Here is a 25000-nt window from a genome sequence, read left to right as displayed (position 1 = left end):
CACAAAGTGATGAGCACCCATGCTCCTCTGCAAATGCCCCACGGTGTGCACAAAGCACTGGCCCCTGGCACCTTCAGCTATCATATGTGGCACTGTGCACCTTGTGCCCATCAGCACTGGCATGAACAGTCCTGCTTTTGTACGCACACTCGTGCTCTTGCAGACACATGCTGAGCACAAGCGACTCTCTGCTCCTGATTGCAGCAGTGTGCAGGTCCTTGAGTGCAGGTGTGTGCTGGCCAGTGTGTGTCCCACTCACTCCAGCACTGCCATAGCCCACTGGGTTTCCAGAGCAGCAATGAATGGGGTGATCAAGGCTTGTTCATGAAGAAAGCAGAGATTACTACCAGCATCAATCAAGACACAGGCACCCATGGGTCATGCTGTACGAGCACAGCACGAAGGCTTGGCTGCAGATGTGGGCTTGCTCCGCTCATTCAAGTATCCCCAAAAGCCAGCCTCATGCTGCCACCTCTGCCCCAAGCCCAACCTGCCGAGGACCTTGCAACTTTTGCACCGTTCAGCCATGCTAGTGACAGTGCCACGGCCACCAGCTCCTCCTCTGGTCCCACACCGAGGGAGTCCAGCCCAGCCAAGAGCATGTGCCATCTTCTCCCCTGGGCCATGTACCATGTGCAAGTAGTCCTCATGGCACCCATGCCACAAGCCCTGCTCTGGCCTCATCACAGCTGCAAAGCCACAGCCACCTTGTGCTAATTAAAAACATCCCCCTTTGGAAGGAGCAAAAGGGCCACTTCCTCCCTGGTGCCACGGGCTGGCGCAGGTTTGAGGGATGTCATCCCCGCCCTGCAAAACGCATAGCCCACCGCTGCCTTTGCCCTTGGCCAGACTGTGGCAGCTCCACTCCCCGAGGCTTATTTTTACTGCCTGTTAAAAAGGAGAGGCAGAGCACTGGAGGCAGGCAGTTTGCAAGCAGGTGCCAGGCTGGACCCCTGGGTAGCAATGGTCAGCGGCTCCGGCAGGTACCCCAGCTGCCCTCCACCTGCCCCGCTGGTCCATGTCCCCTCACAGGAGGGGGACGGGCGCCTGGCCCCTGTCCCAGCCCCGGTGGGGAACAATAAGAGGGACTGACCCCCAGGCACCCTGACGTCAGCCAGCACTGCCACCAGCATCACCGCCAGCCCCGGCCCCAGGGCTCCCTCCCGCTCACCCTCAGCCAGGGCTGTGCTGGAAGCCGCCTGTTTGTTTATCTTCCTCTCCGGCATTGCTTGTTTTGATGGCACATCCTCCTCCTCCTCGTCGGGCCCCAGGGTCGAGCCATGAACCCGTCGCGTCCTGTTTGCCGAGGTCCTGCGCTGGGCTTGCGGAGGTGCGGAGCAGCCACCCCCGCGCGTCAGCCACAGCAGATAAAAATACGCAGGGTGAAGCATCCTGGGGCGCGGAGCTATATTTGTACTGATGCTATCAGCCAGTTTGTCCCTGGCATACCTGTCCCTGCCCTCCCCTCAAGGCGGGGGGCATGGCTCTGCATGGTGCCCCTGCCTCTCCTCCTTGGGGAGGAGGACCACGGGCTCTGGCAGAAGCTGTATCATGAAATGCCGACTGTATCCAGGCTGGGGCAAGCTCTCAAAACCCACGAGTGGGCAACCCACACTGCCCCCCAGAGTCATCTCTGCAACCCACAGGGACACCCAGGGATGAAATAACCCCAACCCGCTAGGGCCTAGGCTGCTGGGAAGGGTGTCAGGGTAGCACCGGGTGCTGAGCACTCTCTGTCTGCCTGCTCTTTCCCCTCATGGCGCAAATCCTGGGGACTGCCAATGAAAGGTGCCGGCTTTGCCTTGGCTCGTGCATGGATGCTGCTCTCCCTCCAGCTCTGCTTAAGCCCAGGCAGCTGCTCAGCAGTGAACCCTTGCCAAAACCTGTGTGTGTGAAAGCGTTGATTCCTAAACATATAAATATTCCCAGGGCTTTGCTGGAAAACTCCCCACAATTAGTTAGAATGCCATGGACAGCTGAGTGCATGCAAGCCCAGGGAAAGGACACATTTAAGCCAAGGAGGGAGCATCCCTGTGCAGATTTGCCCCTGGGGGACTGTCAGGTTCTTTCCTCTCAGTGGAGGATATAGGAAAGTTTTGGGATGTAAGCAAAGCTATGAAGTGCTTTCATGCATCCCACGAGCCCCGTGCCACACCACCACAGCCCCTTTCCCACTAGCTATCAAACATCACAACCTGAAGCCCCATTTCCCAGAAGGAGAGGCTGGAAGGACCATCAGACCTCTCCTCCTGACCTCCTGCCCACTGACATTCAACCACTCACATCCCTGGACTGATCCAAGAGACTTGGTTTTCTTCCAGGTGGGCTCCCAGCCCACTTTTGAAGACATCAAGAGATGGAGAATCAACCACTGCCCTTGGGAACATGCCCCAATCACTAATCGCCCACAGGAGCAAACCCAAGTGACTCTGTCCTAGCTCCAAATTGCCTGGCTCCAGCTTCTGCTCCCTGGCTTGTGTTCTGCTGCTCTCCGCGAGATTAAAGAGAGGCCTTCACTAACCAGCATTTTCTCCTTGTAAAGAGCCTCATGTGCTGTAATCAAGGCGCCTCTCAATTTTCTCCCTGATCAGTTAGACGGAGCTCTCCCCTTCCAAGTCTCTCAATGCCGGGGTCTCTCCCCAGCCCTCAATTCACTCCTGCGACTCTGCGCTGATTGTCCGGCATCTTTTTGAAAACCTAGACAGAAGAGTTGGTCCCAGCATTCCCAGCTCCCTGCAGCATGTTCCTGAGGGACCTCAGCCCCTCATGCTGCTGCTTTTTGGAGATGGCAAATGGAGTACAAAGTTACCTGAGGGCTCCAAAATACCTGCCCAGAGACAACAAGATAATCCAGCCCACCCTTCTGCTGCAGGAAAAGAGAGGAGACTGGGGTGAACAGCCAGATTTGGTGGTGCAGAGCTGCAAAGCCATGTTTGGTGTTCCTCACTAACACAAGACCTAGGAGGCATCAGGAGGAACGATGGGGTGCCGCATTGAAACCAGAGGCAGCAGCTGCTTGTATCTCATGGCTCATTGCCGCGGGATGGTACACAGGCCAAAAGCATCACCAGCAGGTTTATAAAGCAACGGGATGAATGCAGAGAGAACAGATCCTCCCAGGCAGACTGAACACACAGCTGCATCCCTCCACCAGCCTCTTCCCTGCAGCTGATGCACAGACCTGGCTGCCAGGGGATGCAGAGAGGGACCACCTCCCAAACCCTCCCATTTCCCGTCTGGTGCTCAGGCCCCAAAACACTGCTCCCGGGCTGCTCCCGGGACACACAGCACCAGCTGCCCTCCCGTCTTTTAAGCTTCTGCCAGATGAGCTCCCCACCAGCTCCTTTTGCATGGCGTTGTGCAGGGAGTTGCTCCCCACCTGCCCATGCTGCACACCGAGCACCTTCCCCCATGCCCCACATCCTACCAGCTCTCAGACAAGTCTGAGTTTCAAGCCTGACATTCATCTTTAGAAGATGATGTTCAGCCATCCTTTGGACAACGACACACTTTATCATCCCCCGATCCTGGTACATCTGCCTGCATCCTTCCAGCGACAGTACCAAAATATTTACCGACAGCTCCTGCCATGTCTGCTCCAGTATCAATCATTTTACCACCTCCGTCTACAAATAAGCTTATCCCATTGCTAGGAGCTTGGGATTTTCTCCTACTGCACTAAACAAAAGCCTTTCCTTCTGTCCTCCTCCATGATTTTTCCCTGATGTCTTTAGCTTCTGTTATCCATTTTCTACACTTCATAATTTCTAATTTATATTGATTGCTATCTACTCCCTCTCTCCCATTTGTTATAAACTGCTCTTTTATTTCTAATTGCTGCCTTCACTTTGCCGCTGAACCAGAACAGGCTGTCGGCCAGCGCTGCCCTCTTTCTTGATTGTGGAATTGTGGCTTTTTGTGGCTTCTGAAATTCTTCTGAAAGAGCTGACCATTTTCATTCACATTTTTCTATCTAAACGTTTCCTCCAAGCTGATTTCACTCATAATTTTCCCCCTGCTTTGGGAAATTAGCCCTTTCAAAGCATGAAGGATATAAATTACTGTTTAGGAATGTCCTTTCTTTGCCCAGGGTGAATGTAATCTGGTCATGATCATTGGTCCCTAGGCAACCTCCAAGTTGCAGTCCAGCAGTGAATTCATCTCTATCCGTCATAACTGTCGGGAAACAAAAGTTGCCTGTGCTGGATGCAATGCCTCTCTCATAAAAGAGAGATCACCTCTAATTTTTAGAAGCTCTGCAGATGGTTTATTGCTGGCCGTGCAGGAGCACGAGCCTGTGTCTCACAAAGCGATGTCCTCTCAAAGCCCATGTGACACCATGGACACCCTGGCTGACTCCCTGGTCCCCAGCAGACACCACTGTCCCCCACTCCTGCACCTTCACAACAAGCACAGGAACACTCAGATGCATCCTGAGTCTTTTTGCCTCAATAAGCATCAATAGTTTCTGATCTTGCCACATTGGTTTGAATCATTTTAGTGCTTCTGTGATTATTTCCAGTAATGAAAAAGGATCAGAGGAAAGACTTTCTCCTTCCAGCCCGAGTTTCTCCAAAGCACGTGTCTGATTTCAGAGCTGAGCATGCCAAAGGGAGTTCGGTGGGCACAGCACAGATAATAGGCTGAAAGGCACTTGTCCCTGCAATGTACCACTGCAAAGCCACACCTAGAAGCAGCAGATGAGTGAAACAGAGCAGATGGCTTCTCCTCATTCACCTGCTCCCTGCCTGCCATCAGCATCAGTGTGTCAGGTTCACAGCAAGCGTGGGAGGCAGGTGAGGATGCCCCAGTGATGGCATCTCCCGTGGAGCAGCCAGCGCAGCTCCCACCCCTGGCAACTGCCAGCAGCCAGGCAGTGGTGAGAGGGTGACAAAACATGGTGCCAACGTCCCCATGCAGCCATACCAGGTGTGCCTCCAGCTCTGCTTGCCCAGCAGACCAGTTGCAAAGATGCAAGGAGGGCTATGGGAGAGCCAGTGGGCATTAATTACCCCTCTCCAGGCAAGTCCAGCCGTCCCCATCCAGCCGGGCACAGCTCACATTGGGGCTGCTAGCTCCAGCTCCCCACCACCCCTGTGCTGATAGAGGGAGGACTTGAAGCACTCCTTACCTCAGCCATGAAGTTCTGCTGAAACATCTCCACCTGGAAGGGTTCTGTCCGCAGACGGTCTGCAAGGGAGATCTGGATCAGCCTGGGCAGATCAGGCCAGACATCCCACCCCGGCTTCCCCTTCCCCTGCCCATGGGGTGAGGGGGCTGCAGGGGAACTGCTCCAGCATACTCATCCCAGAGCCCACAGGAGAGGTCAGCAGGCCCCCTGGGCTAGGGGCACCTCACCTAGTTAGCAGAAGGTGCAAGGACTACAGGGAAGTGAGGAAATAAGGTTGAGCCTGTTGATGCACACAGCAGCCAGGGAGCAGAGCCCAGAGCCCATCCACACTTGTCCCAGCACTCTCCCACACAGAGGAGCAGGGAGCAGTGGCAGGACATGGTCAGCACCATTCCCAGCTTGAAAAAGCTCCCTGGGTCTGAGCACCGCACAGCCATGCTCCATGGGACAGGGGACTGCTTGCCTCCAGCTGCTTTTCTGGAGAGATGAGCCAGCCTATGTCGTCCTCTTGCAGGACAGGGACAAACCCCTGTTATCACTCATTCTTCTCTGCTTCCTCCTTCAAAGCACTAATTTTTTCCCATCATTGCCAAGATGTTGTCTGGAGCAGCCCCTGGCCGGCTTTGCTCAGCAGAGCTGCTGCAAAGCTTCCTCCCAGCTTCCTGCCCATGCAAGGGACAAGAGGGGCCACCTGCCCACCGGCATCAGTCTCTGGACCCAAACCGGCTTGTCCTGGCTGCTCTGAGCCCTGCACAGCTGGCACACAGCAGGAGAGAGGAAAGCATGCAGCTCGCACAGTTCTAGTGCAGCTGCAGGGCAGATCCAGGCTCCTGCAGTGGGGTATCTGCCATGGGACAGGGTCTGGACCACATCATCTTCCTGACTATGATACTGCAAGTCCAGGGCTGGCCCCCATCAGACCCCACATCCCTGGGGTGGGGGGGGCAAGGTTCCCATGGAAGGGCAAGTATCACCTCTGGCAGCAGGACAGAGCACAGCGCTAGCAAGGGATGACCCAAAAACCAGCCAACCTTCATGAGCAGAGGACAACCACCCCCTGGGTGGCTCCCCCAGGCTGACCCTGACTCATGTCCTACCCAAGGGGGCTTCCTCCCAGCTGTGCCCTCTGATGGCAAGGCAGGCTGGGCACTGGAGGGGTCCCACATGCACGGCTGCACTTTCTGTGGCAGGGAGAGCCAGGAGCCCCTGGTTTTTCTCCAAGTGCTCAACGAGCAGCCACGGGCGGGAAGGGAGCCTGACACCGCTCCAGGGCCGGCCCTCGCTGGCATCCCTGCCGGCTCCTGGGGAGCGGCCAGGTGCTCTCAGCAAAGCGGATAGCCCCTTGGCAACTCCCCAACTCCTCCGGCTACCGGTCAAGAGCCATTCCTCCCCATCTCTCCCCAGGGGCTGCTCCCCAGCCTTCTGGCTACCGTCTTGCTGCTGGCGTGGCTGAACATGAAACACAAGCCTGGCTGGGTAATAGCCAGAGGGAGCAGAGCACGCCAGCCCCACGCTACAGAGGAAACTCATTCCCTGCTTGCTCCTCTCTTGGCTCTGGGCATCCCCCCTCACCTCTGCTGAGAGCAGCCCCACTTTCCCTGTAGTCTTCGATCTCAGCATCCTTCTGGAGCAGCAGGGAGGTCAGCTCTTGCACCTGGTGCTGCAGTGCCAGGCTCATCCGAATCAGGGGTCGCACGAGGTGACGGGACACCTAGGAGGGAGGAGGGATGCTCTAGAGAAGGACCAGGGATGCGCATAGCTGTCCATGGAACAGTTAAAGCAGGGCTGCCAGCAAGAGCTGCACCCCAGGTCACACAGGGCTCCCCTAGGTACCTCACATCTCACCCAATTCCAGTGGAAAGTGGTCAAAAGACATGAGCAGGGAGAAGGGAGGCAGGATTCTGTGGGACATGTTCTTCCATTCCAGCCCCATCCTTTCACATCTGGGGGCCACAGCAGGAGAGAGTTCGGGTGGGAGAGCCAGATGGGGACACGGTGGAGGGGTGGGCAATGTTCCACCCACCATTTGGGGTGCAGCAGGAGGCTGAGAGCCTGCAATGTGCCACACAGACCTTCTCCATGGCTCTGCACAACCCAGGGCATGATCCTACACAGGCAACAGCCACAGCTGAGTGAAACAACAGGAGGACCTGAGGTGTCAAACTGCAGCCTGAGGAAAAGGAGAGACTTTCCCAGGGAAGCGAGACCAAAAGCAGCAGGGATCCCTGTGTGCAGGACTCACGCGTGCTGCAAGTCCCCATTGCAGCCCACCCTTAGCTCACAGCTGCACAAGCCCCATGCGGAGCCCTGGGCATGTCCCCTGCCCCAGAGCCAGGCTGGGCTGCCCTGGCCCAGCAAGTGCATGTAGCAGCCTCCTGCCCACCACCTCCCGCAGCCCCTGTGAGGCCATTTGGGATGCCCCCACCCTGAGACACTCCTTGTCTTTGTGGCCAGGCTGAGCCCACGGGTGAAAGGGCAGCAAACCCCGCATCACTCATGAAGCATTCTTGCTCCTGCGGCAAGCCCACGGTGGGTTCTGTGCTCTGCTCACCCCCAGGCACAAGCCACAGAGGTGATGATCATCAGCTGCCCAAGCGCTCAGGGGGCACCATCCGCTGCAGAGCTGGGACAGGGCAAGGAAAACTTTGCCAGGTGGGCTCCATGCCTGCATCTAGCCCCTGGCTGGCTGCTGAGTAGAGCTTAGCAGGGTAGAGCTGCTCCCCATTCCCACATCCACATCAGCCACGCTCAGCACCCCAACTGCTCCCCACCTCGTAGGTGCCTTGCAGACAGCATGTTTCCAAGCAAAGGGAGAGTTTGGGCTTTGCAACTTTTCAGCTCAGCCTCTCTGCTTCTTGCCCAGGGAAGGACAACAAGTCACTAGGGTGAGCCAAGCCAGGACCCCGAGTTTATTTCTTCCCCAATTCAACCTTGCAAGCAGGGACAGACAGCCCCACAGCAGCTGGCGAGCCCAGCTCTCCTCCCTGTGATGCCTAAGCACAGCCATTTGGGGGGCAAAGGGAGGTGCCCCCCAGCACGACCCGGCGGGAGGGCTGTGTCGGGGATTTAGGGCGATGCGTCTCGCTGCCACCCGCCGGCAGCGGAGCCGCAGGGCCGGGGCCGGGGCTGCCGCCGAGGCCGTTAGCGGGTGCCGGGCGCCCTCTTGTGCGCACCGGGCCGCAGGGCCCCTGGGTGCCGGGGATGGGGGGGCCGGCCCGGGCAGCCCCGGCCCCGCAGAGCCCGCCCCGGCCCCGCAGAGCCCACCCCGGCTGCCGCGGGTCCAGTGGTGATGCTGCCGCTGGGTGCTGAGTTTGCGACAGGGGCTGCTTCCCGAAACCCAAAATGTTAGGCAGCCCCATGATAAAAGCAATCCCTTAAAAGCTGGGAGACCCCGCTTTAGTTCCCTCCGTCGTGACAGATCACCTGCAGTTTCTCTGGGGGTACCGGCTGCTCTGTGCCCCACTTCACAGCATGCATCAAAGGAGAACAGCATCGTTCTGCTATGCGGGTGCTGGCAGGGCATCATCCCAAACTGGACATCTCCCTGCAGCCCTGGTAGCAGCAGTGCTGGGCTGTTCCTGCCTCACTGCAAGGCACCAACCACGGTGCCAAAGCCTCAATGGGAATAAATAGGGATAGTGAACCTTGTGAGGGGCAGCAGGCAGAGCCACCAGCACAGCACAAGACCACCCAAAAGCCTCCAAACATTGAGAAGACAGTTCTTAATTTTGGCCGTCTCCCTCCCCAAACTCTCCACAGCTTTGCTCACCATCTCCACAGGAGCAGGGCAGCAGTGGAAGTCCCAGTAGAATGGCAGTCCTGAGAGCTCGCTCTTCACATGCAGGCTGAGCCCACTGGCAGCACGGTGGCAGGAGAAGGAGGTGGCAGCGTCCGGCTTCCCTGCCAGCAAGGGGCACATCAAGTTGCGCAAGCAGTGCAGGAAAGAGGACACGTGGACGGTCAGCCGCTTGTTCAGCTCCTGGGGAAAGGCAAGGTTAGGGGTACAGCAATGCCCCAGGGAGCTCAGCACTGGGAAAAAGCAGCAGAAACTGCAGCACAGTAGAAGCCAAAGTACTTCTGTTTGTCCGAGCACTGCAAAAAGCCATCCCTAGGCCTTGGCTTCCAGCCCCATGACAGGACTTTCCCCAGGGTTCTCCCAGGCCAGACGAGCTAGGAAGGCTTCCCTGTCCTGTCAGCCCATGGTGGGGTGCAGGTGATGGGCAGGGTGCAACGGTCTCCACTAGCACATCTGCTCCACATGCCACCACAAGTGTTACAAGCTGTCTGAGAGCTGTCACAGCTCAGCTAACCTGCCCGAGCTGGGGGATGGCTGCCACCGCATGTCCCCCCTCCTGCCACCAGCTGCTCAGCACAGCCACTCTGTGACAGGTGGACATGGCAGACAGGGGTGGCACATTGAGGTCTGGACACAGGGGCTTGGGTGATGGGATGAGTTGTGGACCATGTGTTTTGGGGGCCATGCTGACAGGGTACCCCATGGGAGTCTGTTCCTGGCTATGAATGTGAACAGGACTCTCTCCATCACTGGTGGGAAGGCAGCATTGTTTCAAGCTCCTCCTTAGTACACTGGCCCTGGGAAAACCAGCTGCTTATTCAGCCCACAAGTGAAATGAGTGTGCCAGCCTCAGCCTGCAGCCACAGTGAACACCTGGCTGCCCTGGGTGTGCTAAATAGCCTGGCCCAGTCTCCAACCAGGGTGACAGAGCTTGTGCTCAGCCGGCCAGGGACTTCCCAGGCCAGGCATTTGCATCCCAGCCCTGTCAGATAGAACATCCATTGTTTCAGCAAGCAGTTTATGCTGGGACATCAGCTGCTGTGAGGAGAAAATCAGGTCCCTGCACTTTCCAGATGCTCACCTTGGACCTTTGTCCTACAGCCTCAGTGTCTGCAATCTCATACCAGACGCTGCTGAGGTCAGAGATCAGCAGGACGTAGCCAGTATCCCTGAAGCACATTTTGGCAAGAAAAGCAGTCTCACCAAAGCAAACGGAAGCCCAGGGCTGTGTCAGGAGGCTGCTCTCCAGCTCTTCAGAGCCCTCCATCTGCAAAAGAGCAATCAGGTCTCTGCCTCACACCCCACTGAGGAAGACCCCAGCTCCTGCAGTGGCCTCACAGAGACCCTTGGTCCCTGCGTGCCCTGCCACGATGTCAGCCCCACCCTGTAGCTCAGAGGTGAGGGTGCTCAGACAGCTCTGGTCACATACACTCCTGCAGATGCATGAAGCTCTGCTGGGGCAGGCATTTTGGGGAGCTCTGTGCAGGATAGTTCCTACTCCAGCCCACAATAAGGACCACAAATGCACCAGCAGACACACGGCAATGTAGCTGCTGTCTCCCCAGTGTTATCTCAGGCTTGCTGACATTAATATGGCAAGACCTCTACATCCAAATTAATATTTAAGCTGCCCTGCTTGCACCAGAATGGACAGCAGGACACTGCAGCCCTCCTCCTGCATGGACAACCAGTCCTTGCGCTCCCTGCGAGCCACACACCATTCCCTCCCTGCACTGACACCAGCAGAGTGTCAGCAGCAGCCCATGCTGCCTCCCGCTCCTCCCTGTGACAGGCTCTGTGCCTGCCAAAACACTCGCAGACCTGGTGTCCCTGCAGGGCTGGGGCTCTGCGGAGCCGTGGAGTTACCCGAGGACAAGAGGAGCAGGCAGGCCAGAGGCTGCGCGGAGGTGAGCGATGCCGGCCGGCGGCGAAGGCCAGACTACGGCTCCCAGCATGCTGCTCGCTTCCGTGGCGTGCGAGGGGCCCAGGCATGCCGGGATGCGCAGCACCGCACGCCATGGCTCACCAGTGCGGGGAAACGGCCTCGGCTCTCGCTTCCTCAGGGCCCAGGGAGCAACTGCTCCTGCTCCCTTACCTGCTGACAAAGACGGGGAACCAAGCTGATGTGTCCCTCCCCAGCATCCTCCATTGTCACAAGAAGCGTCATTGCCAAGATGCTGTGCCAAGCAATTAGGACTGAAATGCCTTAAGATGTTGTTTTGTGCTTGCTCTTGTTGTGAAATGTCCTGGTACAAGTGCCCAGCTGGGGACAGACCTCTGGCTGCAGGCATGGTACAGCCTGGAGAGGCAGCAGAAGGCAGGGGCTGCTGCCCCTTGCCCCTGGGTTTATCACTCTGCCCCAGCAAGCCACAGGGTGCTTGCACAGGCATGGCACAGGGCAGGCACCTGCAAGTGCTGCTCTCCCAGGCTTGTGCCAGGATTCAGTTGCTGCATCCCAGCAAGCCTCGCGTAGCTGGGGCTGCAGGTTCCTGCGTCCCCCATGCCTGGGGATGGGCTCACAAGACACCACAGAGCAGGGCTGCGTCAGCCTGGCAGGGGCCATGGGCACCGCACAGCCCCCAGCCTCCAAACTGAGCGCAGCCTCATCCTTGCCCTGGGCAATGACCTCTCCCAGCCCCCAGCACGCGTGTGCTGACTGTGATCCCTCACCTGCATCCCATGCATTGAGGCCATCCACCCTGCACCCACAAACTTACCCCTCTCGCACCCATGCACCGCCCCTGAGCCCCACTTGCACCCTGTTCACGCTCCCTGCTCACCCACTGCTCTCCCAGCCGTGCAGGCTGCAGCCGCCCCCGGGGCGGGGCCCGGGGGGAGTGCATCCGGAGGGGATGCCAGGGAAGGAGGAGCAGGCAGGGACTTCGGGGTGCAGGACCCAGAGAGAGTACAGGGCAGATTGGGTTGCATGGCCAGATTAGGGTGCAGAAGTATTTGGGATGTGGGACCCACTTGGACTTCGGGCACAGGCGGGCAGTTCAGACCGGTGGAGGCAACACTGGGAGCACCCAGCCCTGCCTGCGGACTCTGATCTGCGGTAAATGCTGGAGCAGTGAGCACGGCTGGTGCAGACTCTGCTGCAGGCAGTGTAACCAGCCGGCAGCGGGAAACCAGCCCAGGCACTGACCTTAAGCACAGGGGTCAAAGACAATGTTTTTGGTTTTGTTTGGTTTTTGTGGGTTTTTTTGTTTGGTTGTTTTTTTCCCCAGAGAAATCTGCTGCTGAATTGTTTAGCAGCAATAGCAATACCTGGGAGGCAGCTGAGCGGTGAACAGCCCTGGGACCACCCTGCCCCTGAAGAAGCCATGGGCACAGCCAGGATATGGCCGTGGGGAGGGGGAGAGCCAGCCCTTTCTGGACATGGTGCCAGCACGTGAGCAGAACCCTGGGCACCAGCCCTTTGAGTCTGGGCAAAGCACTGGACCCCAGCTGCATCTACAGGGTGGATGGTGGGCTATAGGGGCGCCCACATCCCCAGCTGCAGTGGCTTCAGGTGGCCATGCCCTCAGCAGTCACAGTCCTCAGGGCACCAGGGGAAAGTGGGCTGGCAGCTCCTTGGCAAATGCTGGTTGGAAAGGAAACCCCTGGAAAGAGCAAAGTTGGTTGAAGGTTTTTATAGCTTACTCCCAAGCAGGGAAATGAGGTTCATGCTGGGACTGTGGAAGCACAGGTCCTTCCAGTCCATGGGGGCTTCAGAAACAAGGAACAAAGTGGCTCCAAGCTGCCTTGGGGGCACAGCCCCAGTCCTCCTTAAGATATTACTATGCCATGGGGTCAGGCCACAGTGTGCCATGAGGGCATCTCCATCTCAGTTGGCCTCCCAGGCGGCTGCAGCTCCCCTGAGCCCGGTTTGGGGAGCAGGTGTGTCCCTTCACCTGGGGCAACAGTCCCCTCCTCAGGGGCACGGCTGCCCTCCTCCTCTTCCTCCTCCTTCTCTTCCTCACTCCTTGGGCAGAGGAAGCAGCAGGGGAAGGCTTTGCAGGAGGACGGCAGCATCTGCCTCAGCCTGGTGGGGAGCCCATACGTCTGGCCACCTGCACCCCTCTCTCCATGGGAGTGGCAATCACCTGCCTCGGCTTTCCATGGCACCAGCTCAGAGAGCAGTCCTCGCTCCTCCAGGGTTCCTGCGGGCAGGGTGGTGGACAGTGAGATGGGAGCCCCTTCCTCCAGCTGCACCCTCCTGGCCCACACCAGCCCCAGGACCCCCAGCAGAGCTGCCTGGAGGTAAAGCCGGTGGCTCAGGGACAGTCCCATGGCCAGATCCAGCCCTCAGAGCATGGGGTCACACAGAACACATAGAGCAGCCCCTCACCTGAGACTGTGTTCTCCATGAAAAATGACAAGAAGCCAGTTAAGAAGACAGGCACCATGAGCAGGGAGAGGAAGAGGAGGTCCAGGGGCACCCAACCTGCAGGGACAGTGCCAGAATCATCCAGGACATCCCAGCCCAACACTGGAGAAGGGATATGAGCTGCCGCAGCAGATCCAGGGCTTGGAGAGAGAGCTGCCTGCTGCTGTGAGCTGCCTCAACCTCCCAGGACATCGGAGATGTGTGGTCGCCATGCCATGGGGCCTGAGGCTTTGCCTTGCCTGGGGAATATCCCTACTACCTGTGGCCAGGTGAGCCGGAGCTGCGCTGAGCCACCGCGGCACCAGCAGAGCCATGAACATGGTGAAGCCGACAATGAAGATGTTCCTCCCTGAGTCAATGTCTGCGTACTGGAAGTAGGAGATCCCCGTGCCCACGGCCACAGCATAGGTGATACACAGCACCCCCCCTGCAAGGGGCAAGAGTCAGGCAGTGCCAGGCAGGCTGCAGGCACCACAGTGGAGGAGAAGGGCAGGGCACCCACCATGAACTGCCAGTGGGATGTGGGTGAAGAGCCCTGCCAGTCTCGGGGACATGCCCAGCACTACGCACACCAGCGCACTTACTTGCACCGAGCGGCGAGAGCCAGCCTGGTGGAAAGGAGGATGGAAAAGTGAGGATGGGGACCATCACCCCCACTCTGTCCCCCCCATAGTGCCATACAGACCTGCCTCTCCCAGCGCTGGCTCAGTGACAGCCTGGGTACTACAGGTCCCCTGCACCCCCTGCTCCACTGCCTCCCCATCCCTTGCCAACCTTCCTCCCCCGACCTGGGCGTACTTGTGTGAGGCCGGTGGTGCAGGCGTTGGCGATGCTGGCAGCTGTGCCCCCCAGGGCGCCCAGCAGCCCTGCTAGGAGGCTGCCCAGACCCTCCACGCAGAGACCCCGGTTGCAGGCATGGGGGGGCAGTCGGGGGGCTCGCAGCAGCCTCCCACACAGCACATAGCAGCCCACTGAGTTCATGCTGCAACTGATGGCCATGGCAATGCCTGCTGCCAGCGCCCGGGAGGTCAGCAGAGGCCACCCCCACTCACCTGCAGTGGAAAGAGAGGGGATGGGTGATGGGGGCTCTGGTTGAGGATGGATGGCTGCACCCAGCCCTGCTGACCCCCACCTGCGTAGGGGATGCGAAGCCAAGGGGCATGGGAGGTGCTGTTGGCCCAGGACAGCTGTGCTATGGCCGGGTCCAGTGATTCCCATGGCACGTGGAAGTGGCTGAGGATGGCACAGACAATGCAGACACCAGCAAATGGGAGCAGTACCTGCAAGGCAGCAAGGGGAGTCTCAACAGGGGACCTTCCTCCCTTGACTGCTGTGCCCCAAACAACAGGTCCTTGTCCTGTCACCTTTCCCAAGGAGCAATGCCACATCTCCCCTTGCCCCTGCAGGAGCATCCCAGGCTCTGCTGCTCCAACACACTTGAGCACAGGTTCCCTGCACTGCCCCAGCAGCACCCATGCCCTTCACACCAGAACTTCTCACCCCTGCCTCTGCTCCCAGCACCCAGCTCTGCTTGAGGGCCACCAGGTCCACCCTAACCTCACAACTAAGATCCGGGCTCAGAGAGAAGCCTGGGCACAGTGAAGGAAGCAGGAGCAGACAAGCTACAGTACCGAGAACATGCGCAGGGTGGGGATGGATGGCTCCGTGGGGCCACCCTGAGCCTGAGGCCAGGCACAGAAGGGCAGGCGGCAGGATCCCAGGTGCTGGGAGAAGATGACAGCGAGGAGCATGAGCCTAGGAGAGGGAGCACAGGTCACCACACAGCATCACAGAAATGGGTCTCCATAGGCATGCCATGCACAGCAGGAATGCCTCTCATTCCTCTCCCCATAACAAAGTAAAGCCCTGGGATCTGCACACCAGCGTGGCCCCCAGGCTCACATACAGCAGTGCTACCCCCCAGTTAGTGGAGCAGAAGAAAGCAGCCTCCTTGTATGCAGACAGCCCGATGATGGAGAGGCTGGGGGCCAGGACCATGGGCCCGCAGCGCCGCGCTGTCCACCCACACACACCCAACACTCCCAGCAGCAGCTGAACCAGCCCGGAGACCAGCACAGCTCCAGAGACCTGCAGGAGAAAAGGACAGGACCCATGGGGCAGGATACACAGCGAGCAGCCCAACACCTTCCCTCAACCACACTCCCACTGCCCCAGTAGCATCACTTGTTCCCCTGTTCCACTCACCCCAAGCCAGGGAGAACACATCCACCCACATGCACCACAATGCCCATAGCCTTCGTGCACCCCCTTGTGTGTCCCATACTCATGGCAATCCCCAGGAGGGCTGGAAGAGGGGCTGGGGGGTGCAGGGACGCAGGTAGCAACTGGAGTGTTGGTGGAGCAGGAGGATGGGGAGCCCCAGCCCAGCACAGGAGCACCCACCTCTTGCAGCAAGGCAGCCCGGCTCCCTGCAGCGGTGCAGTGTGGTGCAGGGCAGGCGCTGGCCACAGCCGTGCCTGGAGGGGAATTTTGGAGGGATGTGGTGCGTGTATACACTGGGATCCTGAAGCTGGGTCCAAGAGTACACAGTGTGGAGGCTGCTGGCTGTAGAAGGGCCAGTGTGCCAGCGTCCCCATAAGCCCCAACCCTGGGGAGGTGACCAGATGCATTGCAGCTGCACTCAGGGGTGAGCAGGGTGCTGCACACCATCACTAGAGGGGCCAGCAGGCAGGATCCCATGCTACCCCTCATCCCTACCCCGTGTGCTGGGCACCTGCTCATCTCTGTTCCCCTGGCACCAGCATGGCTCAGGCTCTGTGGAATGAAGGCTCCAGGGCTGTGCTCACCGTTTCTGTCTGTGCTGGCACTGAGGGACAGGTGGGAGCTCAGCACCATGGCAGGGACCAGGTACTCGAAGGAGGGGATTTGAACCAGTGGCAGCCTGGGGAAGGGGACAGCAAGGACACATTAGGGAGGAAAGAGGGGACAGGGCTGCTTGAGGAGTGAGGGATGGGAAGTGGAGGAGGTGGGAAACCCAAAGCGGCAAGAGGGCACCCTGTGTCCCAAATGTACCCTAAAACACCCAAAGCAGCAGCACATTGGGTGTGCACAGAGGTCATGGGCTTTGCCAAAGCACATGGGTGAGGGCAGTGCAGGCTCTGGATGACCTGGAGGATCTGCATGTGATGCTGGAGCAAGGCAGTGCGGAGAAAGCACAAGCAGTTTTGCTAGAGAGACAAGTGAGAGGAAGATGCAGTGACAGCAGGGAGGGAACAGCCATGCAGAGATGCAGGGCAAGGGGTTGTCCTTATGCCCCTTCCCATCTCCAGCAAAGCCTGTCCTCCCTCAGCCTAGGAGGGAGCAGACACATGCCCTGCCATGGCATCACCCTCCTCCTGGCGAAAGCTGCATCTCCCCTTCATCCTCCTTCCTCACCGGCTCCCTAGGGTGGTCTGCAGCACTGTGGAGATGCCACAGGCAAAGAAGCTGCGTGCCAGGAGCTCGCTGGTGGCCTGTGCATGGGGTGGCTCCTCAGGCAGGGTGGGCAGCAGGAAGAGGTGGAAGATGCAGAGCAAGGAGGCCTGCACGGCCAGGTGCTGCGGGGGTAAAAGAGGGGCTGGTCATGGACATCCCCCAGGCAGTGCCCAACCATCCTGCCCACTCCCCTCCCAGCACACCCTAGCCAGAGCCCCACACACCCTTTGCCTGGCAGGAGGCAGCCTCTGCCCTGCCACCCATGGGGATCCATCCCAGCCCTCTCCCCATCGCTCTCTGTCCACTCACTGTGGTCCCCACTTACCTGAAGTACTAAGCAACAGCTCAGCAGCCAGGAGCACATATTCTGCAGGGAGCAAGATTCCAGTGCAGGGCTCCTGGCACCAGCCGCTCCATGGTAGTCCCCATTCATGCTGGTATCTCCCCACACTGTTCCTGGTGTGTGGTGCAGAGGGGGTGAGCAGGCTCCCACCCCCACAAGGGCTCCTCACAGCCCATGCACAGCTGAACTTCCACCTTCTGCAGGAGCTGCCCCAGGGTTAGCCATTAACTTGAGTTGGTGAGTAACCTGCCCTTGTGGCCAGGAATGCAAGTGTCACCCTGGGTTGTCACCACAAGGGCCAAGTGAGAGCCACCCATGGCCAGGACACCAGCTCTGTTCCAGTGCCAGCTGCCCAGGTACAGTCCTTGCCTCTTGCGGTACACAGGGCAGCGACTAGTCAACAGCACAAACACCTCTTCCTTCATGTGCTTGGAGCACCCCTACCAACAGCATCCTCCAGCTCCAGCAGGCCCTGCCCATGCTTGTTCCTCCCCAGCGCAGCATCCCCTTGCCCTCTTGGCCCAGCCCTTCCTCACCATCAGGCTCTGAGGAGCCTGTTAAAAGCTGCACAGTTCCCTGCCAAGTCCTGCCATACCCATCTGCGGGCACTGTACCCACAGCAGGAGGGTCTCTGATGGGGTCTTCCACATCCCCCACGCTCCCAGGAGGAGGGCATCAAATCCCACCCTGGACAAGAGTTGCTCACTTGGTTGGGAAGGCTCCCAAGGGAGCAGAGGCAGGAGATGCTCATGTTTTCGTCACAGGGCAGAGGTGGCTGTGCCAGCAACCACAGCATTGACCCTGCCATGCCTTTGCTGCTCAGGGCTCACTCATTAACTGGACAGACTTTGGATAGCAAAGAACCCTGGAGACCATACATTCCCCAGGATGGGGAACCTCCTCTCTCTGCCTTCCCCAGGCACCAGACCAAATGTCTTTCCTATCCCCTGTCACCAAAGAGCCTGGTCCCTCTTGAGCCCTACAGGACAGGCGTCACTGCTCCTGGGCTCACTTGCCAGCACTAGGGTCTGTCTTGCCCCCTTGCTCAGAGAGGAGAGCAAGTGCAGCTCCATCAATGGGGCTTCACACTGGCTAGGCATGCTGCCAGAACAGAACAGCTCAGCAGGACATGGCAGGTGCACAACAAGAACTACTTTTATTGGAAGAGATTTGCACCTACAAAAGAGTGAAAAACAGGTGTAAAATCCACAGTAAAAAGAAGGGGCACGATGAGCTGGGCTGGTCAGCAAGACAACGTGCCTTCTCCCCACCCCAAGGAGCAGTCAGACACTGTTTGCTGGAGTTTGGGATGAGGTCACAGAGCACCCCAGTTCCAAAGCACCCAACACAAGCAGGATAAGGAAGCTCAGCCTTAATCACACCTCACCACCTCCAAGCCCAGCGGGGTACCACCTTTCCCTGGGACACAGCCACTCTGGGTTCTCCTTTTGGTGTGGCCCTTGTGCCTCCTGAGAAGCGGCCTGGCAGCCCTCAAGGGAAATTGCAGCTATGGCAAATCAGCTCAGGCTGCTCACACCCCGCTCCTTCAACCTTCTGTCCCCTCACCCAGGCACCCCACCTCCTCCTGGAGCACCCTGCCCCTCCAAATGGGGTCACTGCCCCACTGTCCACCCTGTACACACAGCCCCAGCATCCTACATCCCACACACCACCTCTGCCCAGCACCACCAAGGGCCACCCACCCACTGTAGGAAGAGGTACAACAACCCCCTTGCCCCAGCACCCCAGCCCAAGGGCACCCTACTTCTACCCTCCAGCTAGTAGGTTCCCACCCCAGCACCCCAACAGCAAGTCAACTCTGCCCCAACTTGTCTCAGCAGCCCCCAAATTAAGGGACAACCCTGCCCTGGGTGGGGAGACACAAATGCTGGTTTCAAAGTAATATAGGAGCCTCCAGCCCCACGCAGTCCCAGGGATCGAGATCCCAGAAGTGCAAGGAAGTGAGTTGTGCCACAACAGAAGGAAAGGGGAAAGAGGCTGCTGCCCCATGCTCCTAGCTGGGGAAAATGAAGCTCTTGATTCTGCTGAGACCCATGGCAGTGTGCAAGGAGCACTGCCTCAGCCCCAGTGGATCCAGCCAGTCCTTGCGGCTGGGGGCTGCATCCCACATGGGGCCTGCACTGGCAGAGCAGGCAGGGCAGTGGAGCGCAAGAGGAGCGGGGAGCATGGCAAGTCTGAAATGGCCAGGCTGGCCAAGTGCGGTACGGTTAGATCTCTCACAGGCAGGGGGAACTCTCTGGAAGGGGCTTTGCAACGGGCTCCTGTGTGGGGCTAGATCAGGCGCCTTCGGGTAGGACAGAGCCGTCATCATGCTGCCCCACAGGTAGAGCGCAGTTGCCGTGACACCCCCACGACGCAGCTCCTCGGTCGTCTTGTTCTCACCCAGGCAGTGGGTGCTGCTGGCCGGGGAGATGTCAGGCAGCTCGGGCTGGGGCTGCTCAGGGGCTGGCTGGGCATCCAGCTGGCAGCTGCCCTCCTCAGGGAACAGTGCAGGCCGGGGGGCTGTGGGGCTGATGCTCCTCATGCACATGGACCGGTGCACCACAGTGACGGAGGCAAAGACAGCAGCGAAGCCGGTCAGGTACACCACGCCCAGGAGACAGGCCAGCTGCAGAAAAGCTGATGGTTAGCCCAGAACCCCTGCAGCCCGCCATGACCCAGCATGGCCATGTATCCACCCAGCAGCCGTGATGGCAAACAGTCCCACCAGCACTGGGGCTGGATGCCAGGAGCAGGCAGCCATGCTGCTAACAGTGGGTGACACATAGCTCATTCAAAGCAGGGCCTAAATGCCACAAACCAATATACACCAGATAAAAATCTAACAGTTCCTGTTTAAATCCCCAGCCAGCACCCAGTTCCCTCCACGCCACCACCACGACCTTGCACCATGGCTTGTGGTGCTGTGGTCCAGTGCAGGGCACAGACTAACCCAGCACCAGGCTGCAGTGCCTCAGCCAGCACAGCTGCAAAACCAGCCTCTTCTGGTTTCTGACACCTTCCCTTTTCAAAAGGGAATAAACCAAGGAGAAGCTCCCAGTGAAAAAAGGGTCCTGCCCCAAACCCATGCTGGGCCCTGCAATCTTCCAAGCAGCTGCTGCCCCATGCCCTTACCTTCACCACTTGTTGGTAGAACTGGCCCAGCACATGCTGCCACACAGTCTGCTCCATGAGGACACACAGATCCGTGTAGGTGAACCAGCCACGCCACATGCCCTGCTTTTCTGCCACACTGCAGGAACAAAAAGGGAACGGTGGATGTAGCATGGACGTTCTCCATTGAAGAAGCTTCAGCCCAGGCAGGCTTGGAGAAGACTCTGCTCAAGGCCTATGGAAGGGAGCTGCAGAGCCTGGCAGAGGCTCATAGGGACCCAACCTCTTATTTCACTGCAGCAGAACCAGCCCCAAGCAGGTGCAAAGCCAGAGCTGCAGGATGGACGAAAGGGTCACTCCCACCCCACACACCTACCGTCCTTCCAGCCAGCTCAGCACTTCAAACAGCTCCCGGGGGTCTGTGTAGAGACTCCAGTCCTGAGGGAAAAGCAGTGAAAGGTCAGCACAGGCCACCCATCACCCGGACGCATCCTTCTCTATTCCTTCATGGGAGTACGTGGGAGAAAAACAGAAACCCAGACTCCCCTTAACACCGCCTTTCCCCTGCTCTGTGAAATAACTGGTCACCGTGACAGCTCCACTTACAATGGCGCTCAGGAAGTTCATCTCCAGTGTGTTCATGGTCTGGACATCCACCTTCCCTGCTGCTCCCCACTCGTCATTGAACACCTCCTCTTCCTCACCCTCATCATACAGGTACTTACTAGCAACCATCTAAAAGCAGCACAAAGGACAGGATCTCAGTACCCCCTGCACTCCTCCAGGCCTCCCTCCAACCCAGTGACTCCCGAGCCCACACTGCTCACCATGGAGATCAGGAAGAGGTCCGAAGATGAGATCTGCTGGAGATATTCGGGGTTCCGGTGCCGAAGTCTCTCAATGTAAACTAGTGCCAGCATCATGGAGCAGGGCGAGATGCAGGCTTCCCTGGGGGACAAGGCATGAGCCAACCCAAAGGTCATTTGTGTGCTACAAACATCCCAGTCACCACAGCGCAACTTGGCTGCTCCCTCTCCGTGTAAGTAGTGGGGAGTTTAGTAAATAGTTAGCTAGATACATCCCAGCCTTGCCAGCTCTGCGTCGGCTGTTTTGAGGAGCCGCAAGAGAGAGCACGAGGGATGCAGGATGGAAAGCAGAAAAGTCCTGGCTCCTGTTCCCAGGCACAGCCAGCTCTGAACCAAGCAGCTCTGCTCCACATCATGCTGCCCCAGTGAGCTGCAGATCCAGGCAGTACAGACTCCCAGTAACAAGAGCACCTGGGTACCCCAGAGAGCAGGGCCAGCCTGAAGCAGGCCTGGCTGTGTCAGGAAGCCACTGCGCCTGCTGGCCTTGGACCTGCCCCCAGCTCCTCTTTGACACTAATCAAGCCTAAGCATAAAGCCAATGCTGGCCCAGGGGACAACAGCAAGTCATAGGTGAGAGCAGAGCTCCCAGTTCTGACATGGGACACAAAAGGACAAGTTTTGCTTCTTACCTAGATACATGAGACACATATTTCTTCTGGAGTCTGCGAATAGGGCTGGGAGCCACTTTCTGCAGCAACTCCACAGCAATATCTAGGAGAGAAAAGCCGCAAAAGGGCTTAGCCCCATATAGCACAGTCCAGCCCCACCCTTCCCCTTTTCCCCAGAAGCCCATTGAGTCTTTATATTTACTTGGCCTCTCACGATTAATTTAAACTATGAACACAGGACAGGCCTTATCAGAAGTCAGGGATGAGAGAGGAACAAACAAATAGGCAGGAGAATCAGACCAAAGCAGGAAGAGGATGTGAGTGTCCAAGGCCCAGCAGCAGTGCCAGATCCAGATTAGCACATCTGCGTCATGGGGAGTTACCTGCAGTCAGCTGCACAAAGAGGTTAGCACCCTCCCCTCACCCTGCAGGACCTCAGGCAGTCCTTCTGGAGGCTTTCGAGGACCTGATGTCAATACCAGGTCTGCCCAGTCCTTTGCTCCCCTCCAAACAGCATCCTCCTCTGCCTACAGAGCTGGTCTGCACTGACATAGCTTCCTCCCCACCACAGCCCCAGTGCCCCCAAGATGATGATGGACGATGTATTCACATGAGGAGGAGCCTGAAAGCACTAAAAGGGCAGGGAAGCAGCAACATGGTAAAACGGCAGCTCCTCACCTCAGCCCACTTGCCCCCACCTGCAGATGTGCCTCAGCATTCAGGCACTGAAAAGGCCAGAGACTGACGGGTGCTGACAGATGCTTCAGCAGCTCTGTGTCACTTCTCAGTGTGACAGGACCAGCTGGGAGCATCCCAAACAGCACCACAGCTTGGCAAAAAGCGTTCAACAGGCAACTCCAGCTCCGTTTTGCTGCTGAGCCCTTGGCTGACAGAGTCAAAAGCAGAGTTTGTCCCAGCAGCCTCACATTTCCAGCTCCCAGGGGAAGCATCGCCACACCACCTCTTCTCTCCACATCCCTCCTTTCCATGTCTCTCCAGCAACAAAGAGAACAGCTGCTGTCCCACAAGAATTACTTGCCTGACAGCAGCCACCAAGCTCAGAAGCACACTGCTCTGTGGTACTTCCCCAGGCCCTTCTAGCCACACCACTGCTGGGATCCACAGCCGGGCAGACACAGCTTCAGCCACCCCTTGGCAGCTTCCAGGCTCTGGCACTGCTGCTGTGCTCTCTGCTCAGCCACTCTTGTGCCACCACGCCAGCCACCACCTGTGTCCCCCCAGGCTCTGTCCCGACATGAAACTTATTTATTCAGCCTACAAATCCAACCTATGACAGTGTACCCTGCCCCAGAGGACATGGAGAACAACCGATCGCTGTCCCCATCTCACAGGCAGGGCACACTAAAGTGGTTATGGTCTTTCCTTTCCAGAAGGAACAAATACACTTTTCAACCTCTCTCCTTGGCCAGCCCCACACTGACTCCTGCAAATGCCCCCCAGTGCCAGAGACCTCTTCCAGCTCCTCCTGCTACCCTGGACTCTCCCCAAAACTGCCTCTATCTCATCTGAAGAGCACTGCCATAAACTCATCATGAAGCAACAGCCCAGCTGTACCAAGACAGATGCCATAACCCGAGGTCTCATTTTTTGACAGCATCTGATAGCAGCTGGCGAAAGAAGGCTGTAAGGGCAGATAAGCCTGCAGAGGTATTCTCTGTGCACCACTCCCAGCCCCAGCTGCTGGAGTAGAGGAATTTCCTGGGTGCAAGGCTGTCTTTATAGTTAATAACCCTCAACAGAGTCTTCTTCCATGAATGTGCCCTTTGAACTTTCAACACTGGCAGTGCCCTGTGGAACAGTCCCATCTCACAGCTGGGTGTGACACCAGCCTCAACGATGAGCCACGTGCCTCCCTCGCACCACCTGTGTCAGAACTCGTGACTCTAAGCAGTGCCCAGGCAGCCGGCAGACCTGCCCGGCCCTGCCTCATCACCCCATGCCCAGCACCCCCCTCCTCGCCAAGGTATGTCACGTTGAGCCTCTTGGTGACTTCAGGCTATTTCCCCAAAACTATCGCAAGAGATTTGAACGCAAGCACACTTCCCCACCTGCTCGATGTCCCCTGCAAGCTGTGTGAGCATGGGATCCTGCTACAAAGGCCACCCAGCAAACCACTGCTTGCCCTTCACTGCTCCTCTCTGCCACCACCTGCACCAACTCCTCTGTCTCAACCCAGCTGTGTCCTTCGGCTCCCCAAGCACTGCTGAATCAACAGGAAAAAAAGGGATGCAATCCAGACAAACAAACAGCAGCAACTTGTCCCTTCGGTGCTTGCAACTAGAAGTTAAATGAACTCTCCAGTACTTTGCAGTGCACAAGTTGTCCAAGATACCTCTCATCAGGGACATGGGCACAGCCTTCACTGCCAAAGAACTCACAAGCAACCTAAAGGCCTCTGCACAGCCAACAAGGTGCCAAAAATGCAGCAGTGGGCCAGACAGGGCAATAAAACAGAGAGCAGGAGCCATGAGGCTCTGGCGCCTTGCCTGCTGTGCTGCACAGAGCGGGGAAAGCTGGGAAGGGGTGGGATTTGGCGCGGGGAAGGGAGCAGATGACTTTTTGTTCTCAGGCTCTGGGCTACTTCCAACCCCCCTGACTCAGCATTCCCATCTGGGGACACTCAACAACCCACCTGCCACGGGGCTGGAGAGATTATCCAGGCTGCAGTCTTTATCCCAGCCATAATAAAGCCGTTTCCGCACCCTCTCGCTCAGCTGCTGGTGCCTGGGCAGGAACTGCGGGCAGACAGGGGGAAGATGAGAAGAGCCTCAAGTGCTCCCCACACCGGGCTGTTCACCTCAATCCAGCCTCGGGGCGCGAAGGGCCTGGGAAGGCCCTCAGGGGCGCGGCCACACGGGGTCCGTCGGAGCACCAAGGAGCGAACGCCCCAGGGGCCTGCGGAGGCGAGGGGCTGAGCACAGGCTGGGCCGGGGACACCAGCAGGGGTGCCCCGGGGGACACTCACCGTGAAGTCCTGGAAGCCGCTGAGGGAGAAGGTGCCCTCCTCGTCCAGCAGCAGCCCGTCCAGCTCCATCCCGCCCGCCCCCTCCGGGGGTGCCGGCCGGGCTCAGAGACCGGGTCCCCTCCGGTGGCCGACAGGTGCTGTGCCCGTTCCGAGGGCGCGGAGCCGGTGCCCTCCGGAGCGCCGCGCCAAGGCCGCGAAGCCGCTGTCAGGCCGAGCCCCGCCGCCCGCCTTCCTCTTCCTGTTCCGGTGCAGGGGGCGTGGCCACAGGCGCGCCTGCGCAGCGCGCTCCGCCGCCCCGGCCCCCCCGAGCGCTCTGGCGACCGGTCCCTCCCGCCGCGGGTCGGGCTGCGCA

At 58.5% G+C, this 25000-nt stretch overlaps 3 protein-coding genes across 3 annotated transcripts in view; all 3 read right to left on the bottom strand.

Moving 5' to 3' along the window:
- Nucleotides 1-10835, bottom strand: part of NHEJ1 (non-homologous end joining factor 1) — a 43863-nt gene extending 33028 nt beyond the window's left edge. The window contains exons 1-5 of the mRNA XM_065638074.1: nucleotides 10749-10835; nucleotides 10009-10194; nucleotides 8901-9110; nucleotides 6704-6842; nucleotides 5132-5190 (exon numbers count right to left, since the gene is read on the bottom strand). Coding sequence (XP_065494146.1) covers nucleotides 5132-5190; nucleotides 6704-6842; nucleotides 8901-9110; nucleotides 10009-10194 — 594 coding nt within the window. The 5' untranslated portion in view covers nucleotides 10749-10835. The remainder of the gene's footprint in view (nucleotides 1-5131; nucleotides 5191-6703; nucleotides 6843-8900; nucleotides 9111-10008; nucleotides 10195-10748) is intronic.
- A 1884-nt stretch (nucleotides 10836-12719) lies between these two features.
- Nucleotides 12720-17164, bottom strand: SLC23A3 (solute carrier family 23 member 3). The gene is made up of 12 exons (XM_065638085.1): nucleotides 17057-17164; nucleotides 16693-16853; nucleotides 16104-16198; nucleotides 15700-15773; nucleotides 15203-15384; nucleotides 14928-15051; nucleotides 14429-14576; nucleotides 14095-14348; nucleotides 13799-13904; nucleotides 13556-13723; nucleotides 13258-13353; nucleotides 12720-13069 (listed from the first exon to the last, which is right to left on the bottom strand). The coding sequence occupies exons 1-12, from the start codon at nucleotides 17162-17164 to the stop codon at nucleotides 12720-12722; spliced, it is 1866 nt and encodes a 621-aa protein (XP_065494157.1).
- A 1047-nt stretch (nucleotides 17165-18211) lies between these two features.
- On the bottom strand, nucleotides 18212-24944 carry CNPPD1 (cyclin Pas1/PHO80 domain containing 1). The gene is made up of 8 exons (XM_065637713.1): nucleotides 24649-24944; nucleotides 24316-24418; nucleotides 21684-21765; nucleotides 21016-21136; nucleotides 20795-20923; nucleotides 20565-20626; nucleotides 20210-20327; nucleotides 18212-19703 (listed from the first exon to the last, which is right to left on the bottom strand). The coding sequence occupies exons 1-8, from the start codon at nucleotides 24715-24717 to the stop codon at nucleotides 19089-19091; spliced, it is 1299 nt and encodes a 432-aa protein (XP_065493785.1). The 5' UTR covers nucleotides 24718-24944; the 3' UTR covers nucleotides 18212-19088.
- Between the last annotated feature and the right edge of the window lie 56 nt (nucleotides 24945-25000).

Source organism: Caloenas nicobarica, chromosome 6 (genome assembly GCF_036013445.1).
Source record: "Caloenas nicobarica isolate bCalNic1 chromosome 6, bCalNic1.hap1, whole genome shotgun sequence".
In the NCBI taxonomy this organism is placed as follows: domain Eukaryota; kingdom Metazoa; phylum Chordata; class Aves; order Columbiformes; family Columbidae; genus Caloenas; species Caloenas nicobarica.
This window is presented reverse-complemented; position numbering and strand designations above follow the sequence as displayed.